Genomic DNA, 8,359 nt, shown 5'->3' with positions numbered 1-8,359 from the left:
GGCTGGAGTGCAGTGGCCGGATCTCAGCTCACTGCAAGCTCCGCCTCCCGGGTTTACGCCATTCTCCTGCCTCAGCCTCCCGAGTAGCTGGGACTACAGGCGCCCGCCACCTCGCCCGGCTAGTTTTTGTATTTTTAGTAGAGACGGGGTTTCACCGTGTTAGCCAGGATGGTCTCGATCTCCTGACCTCGTGATCCGCCCGTCTCGGCCTCCCAAAGTGCTGGGATTACAGGCTTGAGCCGCCGCGCCCGGCCTATAATACTACTACTTGAACAAAATAATTATTAATGTGATAAAGACAAAATAGGATAAAATAATTAGGCCAGGCATGGTGGCTCATGCCTGTAATCCCAGCACTTTGGGAGGCTGAGGTAGGAGGATCACCTGAGCCCAGGAGTTTGAGACCAGCCTGCACAATGTAGCGAGACCCCCATCTCTAAACAAGAGAAAATGATTTTTAGTTGACCCTTATTATAACTTTGATGTAAGTACATTACAGTACAATTTTTCAAGTCCACATATGAGGGGGTGGTTTTTTAATGTATGAATGAGGAATAATTACTTTGTTGGTTAACTATCTGAAGGGCCTGAAGGGGACAGGGGAGTTAGAGTGGCCATTTCCTAAGAAACAGACAAGTATTTTACAGTGGGTTTTACTGCAGTTACATAAAGCATGGTTCTAGTTCACTTAGGAAGCATCATAAATATTTGGAGATATAATACATTAAGTTCTTTTATGGAAATTCAGTACCATTATTTCTAGCATGGTTAATAGTGCCCATAAAGGAACTCAGTATGTTGCATGGGAGTTATTTTTCATTCCTTCTGTATAATTAGCCAAATTCTTGACAGGCAAAATTGGGTGACCAAGGAAACCTCTCTGAACTGGTTAATCTCATCTTGACGGTGGCTGATGGAGACAAAGATGGCCAGGTTTCCTTGGGAGAAGCAAAATCAGCATGGGCACTTCTTCAACTCAATGAATTTCTTCTCATGGTGATACTTCAAGATAAAGAACATACCCCTAAATTAATGGGATTCTGTGGTGACCTGTATGTGATGGAAAGTGTTGAATATACCTCTCTTTATGGAATAAGCCTTCCTTGGGTCATTGAACTTTTTATTCCATCTGGATTCAGAAGAAGCATGGATCAGCTGTTCACACCATCATGGCCAAGAAAGGCAAAAATAGCCATAGGACTTCTAGAATTTGTGGAAGATGTTTTCCATGGCCCCTATGGAAATTTCCTCATGTGCGATACTAGTGCCAAAAACCTAGGATATAATGATAAGTATGATTTGAAAATGGTGGATATGAGAAAAATTGTGCCAGAGACAAACCTGAAAGAACTTATTAAGGATCGTCACTGTGAGTCTGATTTGGACTGTGTCTATGGCACAGATTGTAGAACTAGCTGTGATCAGAGTACAATGAAGTGTACTTCAGAAGTGATACAACCAAACTTGGCAAAAGCCTGTCAGTTACTCAAAGACTACCTACTGCGTGGTGCTCCAAGTGAAATTCGTGAAGAATTAGAAAAGCAGCTTTATTCTTGTATTGCTCTCAAAGTCACAGCAAATCAAATGGAAATGGAACATTCTTTGATACTGAATAACCTAAAAACATTATTGTGGAAGAAAATTTCCTACACTAATGACTCTTAGTTCATTTGGACATAGTTACAATTTTAAGAAACTTGCCACTTTTAAAGAACAATTTTGAGCATTAAAAAAATGGCTTCAGATTCCTGCCAGTTACACAAAACTCCTTCCCCCAGGCCTGAGAAGCCACCAGTATGTGATTACTGAAGTAATGGCAGGTGTAAGATCAACAGGTCCCCAAGATGTCATTCCTGCCCTTTTAGAAGCCCTGTTACATCTCCGAAGTATGTTCATTATGTAACTATTTTGACTGACTTTAAAAACCAATGCTGTGAAAAGCCTCATTCCATAAACATCAACAGTGAGTCATCTGTAGATTTACCTTAGCCAAAATACCAATGCTGGAAACATTGTGTTTGCATTGAAGCTGCTGTTCAACAAGAAAATTTATAAATTTACTAATGTCTTAGCATTGTAAAGTTTGCACATTAACAGAAATTAAGACTGCAAAGCAGGTTAAACTTGCTCCTTTATAAACAGATGTTGGGTTAATAGCATGGTTTATTCTATTAAAGACTTATACACCCATTTTTAACCTCATTCAGCCATCAGCTGTTATGTGTAGCTTCACAATGTTTCAAGTGGCTTACTTCAAGAAATCTTATACTTGACAATACACCAATTTTATTGACTGAAAATGGATGAACTTTCCTAAAGATTCAAAGGGCCCATCTTAGTATCACACAGCTGACTTGAGCCCTTCAAAACTGACATCTTAAGGCCCAATCAAGATCCATATATCCTGACATTGATCTTTGTGCAAGTGGGACTGTAAGTGCAAGACTAAAATAAATTATAGCAGACTTTTTAGAATAACTTTCCATTTTCCAACAGTATATATCCTATGGGCCAAAGGGCTATTTCTTAAAGAGGCATGTAAATGTATTCATCTAATGTTTTTTTTCCCCCACGTAAACTTGATATTCAAGGTTTAATATTTGCTCCTTTCATATTTTCACACGTATACTCAGATTTGGCATGTACCTTTCAACATCTCCATAAAATTAAACACCTTTTGGAGAAAAGATCCAGTATTTTCTGCTCAAAGGTTTCACCTATTAAAGTGGGTATGTTAAAAATCTATGTGACCTCCACTGGACAGCTTTCTCTCGAAACTTTCCTTCAACGCCATGGATTAGCACCAGTTTTGTTTACTTAAGGTACTTTTCCCATTAATCATCTGGTTATAATAAATGGATGGAAGAAATATTTCCCAGTGATGGCTGGTCTGTTGCTTGCCAGATTTTTAGGAAGAGCTGTTCATCATACAACATAAGGGATAATGACTCCTGTCAGGTAAAACAGAAGCCCAAGAAATAACTTTTCTTAAAAGTTACACTTATTTTCTTGGAGGAAAAAAACCTGTCAACTCCTTTGCTTTTATAAAATATTTCAGGATATTTCCTATAAGGTTCGTAAGAATAAGAGCTTAACACAGAAGTAGTTTCTGTCTGTACGTTTATTGTCTGTATCTGAAAAATCATCATATTGTTTGGTTTAGCTCTCAGCAGCCCGCTCCTGAGCTCTGAGGAAGCTTGCCTTCTTTTGAGCTACCCGATCCTTCTTCTGAGCGAGAGACATTTTGGGCCGGTTCCACCTACAAAAGATAGGAATATATATTTTTTAAACCATAACTGAAGAGAATAGAGAATAATTTAAAATTTTAATTTTAATAAAATTTATTTTAAGAGAATATTTAAGACTTTGCAATCAGAAGGAGGCTAAAAGTTCAAATACATTTACTTATGTATGATCTTAAGCTAACTTTCCCAAACCCCAACTTCTATAATGTCCCTACTACCACAGGGTCAAAAGTCAAATAGAAGACATGTTAGATCCAGCAATCCCACTTCTAGGTATTTGCCCAAATGTTTTGAAATCAGTTTGTCCAAGAGAGTGGCACTCCCATGTTCATTGCAGCACTATATATTAATAACAGATAAATGGATAAAGGAAATGTGGTATACATATACATAATGGAATATTACTTAGTCTTTAAAAAAGATGGAAATTGTCATTTGCAACATGAATGGAAGTGGAGAATATTGTGCTCACTGAAGTAAGCCAGGCACAAAAAGACAAATACTTCATATTCATATAGAATCTAAAACAATGTAACTCACAGAAGCAGAGAGAAGAATGGTGGTTACAGAGGTTGGTGGGGGTGGTGGGTGCAAAGAATGGGCAGATAGTCAAGTTATAAAACCTCCAACTGGAGGAATATGCTTTTTTTTTTTAGTTCAATTGCACAGCATGATGAATACAGAGTATTGTACGCTTCACAATTAAGAGAATAAATTTCAAATGTTCTTGCCACAAAGTGTTAAGTATTTGAGGTGAATGTTAAATACACTGATTACTACACATTGTATTTGTAGGCCATTACATCACTTTATGCTTACATGTTCATCAAGTATTACTTTCTATTCCATTTAAAGATCAAAACATGAAAGAGCAACAAAAAGCAACTTTTTTGTCAGCCAATAAAAATGCAGTAACCAGCACTTAGACTGTACTAGGATAGAAAGCCACCTCAGTAGTGTCTGAGGCTAACACATTTCTATCACCACAGTTACTTTTGCAAACCTGGTTCCCTTCGCTTCTGCCACATCATGCAGAGCTAGTGATCGAGTTTGCACAATTACACCAAGTCTGCCCCACGTGGGAACCACTCCTAACCCGTTTTCTTGAAAAGACAAAAAAAAAAAAAAAAAAAGACGAACCTCTTCTTTTAACTTCTTTCTTGGGCTTCTTTTCATAGACTGGATTCTCTCGTATAGCAGCATGAGCTTTCTTATACATCTCCTCCATCTGAAACAAAGGAAAGCAAACAGTACTTGGTTTCATTTCATATGCCCTACTATATTAATGCAACCATAACTTATTTTGTCCTTCTAAGTCAGATTCTCAAAAGGAACTAAACTAAATCAATGTTGGTAAACACTTTAACTTCTAACAAATTCCCAATTTTTGCCTTATGCAATGTGAATTATCGCTATTCATACAACTCCATCTTAAGAAAAAAAAAATCAGGTCAGGTGTGGTGGTTCATGCCTGTAATCTCAAGCACTTTGGGAGTCTGAAGTGGGAGGATCACTTGAGCCCAGGAGTTTGAGACCAGCTAAGGCAACATAGTGAGACCTGTCTCCAAAAAAAACTAATTAGCCAAGTGGCAATTATTGATGGTGGCATGCACCTGTAGTCCCAGCTGCGGAACTACACTTGAGTCCAGGAAGTCAAGGCTGCAGTGGCACAATCACAGCTCACTGGACCCCAGCCTAGGTGACAGAATCAGACCTCATCTCTACCAAAAACTAAAAAAAAAAAGAAAAAAGAAAAATTAGCAGGGCATGGTGATGCCCACCTGTAACCCCAGCTACCTCAGAAGCCTGAGGTGGGAGGATTGCTTGAGCCCAGAAGTTTGAAGTTGCAATGAGCTATAATTGTGCCATTGCACCCCAACCTGGGCAACAGAACAAAACAAGATCCTGCCTCAAAAAAAACAAATAAATAAAATAAGAAAAAGAAAAATTTGCATGTACTTCTGAGAAATTCAGCCACACTTCTTGAGTCACTCTAAATCAAATTTTTGTCGGCAGAAATACTGCGCTTCTCATTTAAAAATGCTGTCTGGCCTAGATTCTTTCATTCAAGAACAAGTGCCAAAAGTATCAGTTAAGATGATGAATGTATGTGACCAAGAGTCACAACACTGACATAGCTTAACTGAGACCAAGGACTGGATACAGGCCAACAAGCAAATTCATCTGTCATCCCACAATCCCTAGGCTTTTGTTTTCCATCTTCATTTCACAGGCCTTTTAAAGTAATTCCCAGCATTAAGTACCAAGGACATCTTCTGTCTTTCACTACTACCAATCCCTAGTATCTGGTGGTAATATAAGGCCTCCAGGACCAGAAAAGACGTCAGAAATTTTCCTGAAAAGCCAACCGATCAGGTATGTTATTGGGCAATTTTTTGGTTTGTTTTTTGACACAAAGTCTTGCTGTTGCTCAGGCTGGAGTGCAGTAGCGCAATCCCAGCTCAGTGCAACCTCCACCTCCAGGATTCCAGCAATTCTTCTGCCTCAGCCTCCTGAGTCACTGGGATTACAGGAGTGAGCCACCATGCCCAGCTACTTTTTGTATTTTTAGCAGAGACAGGGTTTCACCATATTGACAAGGCTGGTCTCGAACTCCTGACCTCAGGTGATCTGCCTGCCTCGGCCTCCCAATTCCAGGGATTACAGGAGTGAGCTACCATGCCCTGCCAGGGCAATTTTGTTCTAAAACTCACTGGAAAAAAAAAAAAAAGCTGCAACTCTCTGAATACCTAATAATTATAGCCCACTACAGACTATGTCACAGTAATCCAGGTCTCTAAAATTATTCATTCAATGTGGAGATGTGATTACTACATGTATTTGCATAAAGGTTATTAGTAAAGGAAAATAATGCAAAAATGCTCACTGCATTTGAAACCTCAACTACCTATACCCATTTTGAAAGTTAATTTCTCTACCTCTTCTAGCACTCTACTATAGCTGTTCACTAACAAATAACAAATCCATTTGATGACTTCATATATAGTCATTCAACAAATCTAAGTAACCCAGTTCCTTCCAAGACGTCAGACAAGTAGACATGTAGATAATGCCATGAATCAGGTAAAGACCACTTCCTGTTGGAGACACATCAGATGTCTGCATAGGATTTCAGCAGGCACACTGAAGGATAGAGGCCACTGTAGATAAAATTAATGAGCCAGCTAGAAAAATACATTAGCCAAAAAGTAGTCTAGCTGAAGGCAGGCATGTATACAGGAAAGCATTAGGAAGTAAACATCTGAAAGCACAAACTGTGAGTCTGAAAGTTCTGAGCAAGTATGACGTGACTACATCAAGATATAGGTTAGGAAGTAAATTTTGCAGGACTAATAGAATCATAATCTAAAAGTAAATGACCTCTTTTCTTTACCAGGATGAAGTCGTAAGTAACAAAGAAATCTAACGCAGTAAAAATTAACGTGCACCTACATTACTGATAAAAAACTACTCTTCTTTTCCTAACTCAGAACTCAAGCTATGTGTTTATTCAGCCTTTACACTGTGTCCAAAGCACAGAAATAACAGAAAGTGATCATTTCCCAACTACAACTCTGCTTTTATCCAAAATAGAAGCTACTACACACTAACAAAAAAGAACTTGGGTCAGGCACAATGGCTCTCATCTGTAAGCCCAGCACTTTGGGAGTCGTTCTTGCATACATGACTCCCCTCATTTCTACATCATCATGCAGACCCGGTGATCAAATCTCTTTTCCTGTGTACATGTCTGAGATAATTGGAAAGCCCAGAATATAGCACACATATGCTACGAAGAGCTTCCCTCCCAGATGGTACCAAATAAGTGAAGTTTATTATCTAACACCTATCAAACAAAGCAGATTACAAGAATGATTACAGGAATGACATCTACAAATATGTAACAGCCAAAGCATAAAAGGTAGCCAAATCTTCAGATACTTGAAGTCTCCCACACTTGAGCATCTAAAAGATTACTAAAAGAATGTTGACACGTCTAGCTCAGTACTACCCTGAAACATACCTATATAACAATGTTACCTGCCCCCAAAACAAGCAATAAACCTATTTCTATAAATTAACCAATATAGACATTTTTAGGTAAATGTTTTACCATGTCTGGAGTTACACTGTTCTTTATGTATTGAGAGAACTGTTTCTTGTAAGCATCTTCATCTTCTTCCATTAAGTAGCGCATATAATCTGCAACATTCTGGCCCATGATGTGCTTCCGGTGTACTTCTGCATTAAATTCCTTGCTTTCAGAATCATAACCAGGGAATCGTTTGGTACTAAAATAAAGTTATTCATATTTTAGTATAGACTCACTTAACTTAGTTTACTAGTAAGAATTTACTTCAGTAGCTGCCATCAGTCCCGTCTTGAAACAGTTATCGCATCATATGCAACCAAAGGACCAACTACTGACTGCTCAGTTAGTGGGATATCATCATTCAGCAGCTCATCTCTGAATTCCTGGACAGAAAAGAAATTCATGCTACAAACACCTTTAAAAGCCATTACCAAGGCTTTCTACCACTGCAAAATTAGTTATCCAGCACATTAGCACAGGAAGGAGTTTCAAAACTTCTACTCTAAATCCTTTCATTTTCAGTGGGTACATGGGAATAAGTGATTTGTCCAAGATCACAGTTAATGAAATTGTCAAGTGAGAATGCTCTTGGTGTACTTGCAACTAACTCCCCCCACCCACCTCCACATCATAAAAGCAAAATTTCAGTTAGGTTGTATTTTAGGCTTACCAAAATTTACTATTTCTTGGTTAAATCACCAAATACTAAAATATTCCTAAGAAGTTAATAAATCGGCCGGGCGCGGTGGCTCAAGCCTGTAATCCCAGCACTTTGGGAGGCCGAGACGGGTGGATCACGAGGTCAGGAGTTTGAGACCATCCTGGCTAACACGGTGAAACCCCGTCTCTACTAAAAATACAAAAAACTAGCCGGGCGAGGTGGCGGGCGCCTGTAGTCCCAGCTACCCGGGAGGCTGAGGCAGGAGAATGGCGTGAACCTGGGAGGGGGAGCTTGCAGTGAGCTGAGGTCTGGCCACTGCACTCCAGCCTGGGCGACAGAGCGAGACTCTGTCTCAAAAAA

The 8,359-nt window shown here is 39.2% G+C and overlaps 2 protein-coding genes across 5 annotated transcripts in view; one reads left to right on the top strand and one right to left on the bottom strand.

Moving 5' to 3' along the window:
- Positions 1–2,871, top strand: part of DIPK1A (divergent protein kinase domain 1A) — a 68,152-nt gene extending 65,281 nt beyond the window's left edge. For both annotated transcript variants that reach the window (XM_017857369.1, XM_017857370.1), the window contains one exon: positions 853–2,871. In XM_017857369.1, the coding sequence (XP_017712858.1) occupies positions 853–1,665 (813 nt within the window). In that variant the 3' untranslated portion in view covers positions 1,666–2,871. The remainder of the gene's footprint in view (positions 1–852) is intronic.
- A 232-nt stretch (positions 2,872–3,103) lies between these two features.
- The window catches only part of LOC108518755 (60S ribosomal protein L5), an 11,023-nt gene continuing 5,767 nt past the window's right edge, over positions 3,104–8,359 (bottom strand). The window contains exons 6-8 of one of the 3 annotated variants that reach the window (XM_017857371.1): positions 7,360–7,537; positions 4,386–4,473; positions 3,104–3,259 (exon numbers count right to left, since the gene is read on the bottom strand). In XM_017857371.1, the coding sequence (XP_017712860.1) occupies positions 3,213–3,259; positions 4,386–4,473; positions 7,360–7,537 (313 nt within the window). In that variant the 3' untranslated portion in view covers positions 3,104–3,212. Of the gene's footprint in view, positions 3,260–4,381; positions 4,474–7,359; positions 7,538–8,359 lie in introns of all 3 variants that reach the window. The other 2 variants (XM_017857372.1, XM_017857373.1) reach the window with 2 other exon arrangements.

This window comes from Rhinopithecus bieti, unplaced genomic scaffold (genome assembly GCF_001698545.2).
Source record: "Rhinopithecus bieti isolate Rb0 unplaced genomic scaffold, ASM169854v2 scaffold_46210, whole genome shotgun sequence".
NCBI classification, from domain to species: domain Eukaryota; kingdom Metazoa; phylum Chordata; class Mammalia; order Primates; family Cercopithecidae; genus Rhinopithecus; species Rhinopithecus bieti.
This window is presented reverse-complemented; position numbering and strand designations above follow the sequence as displayed.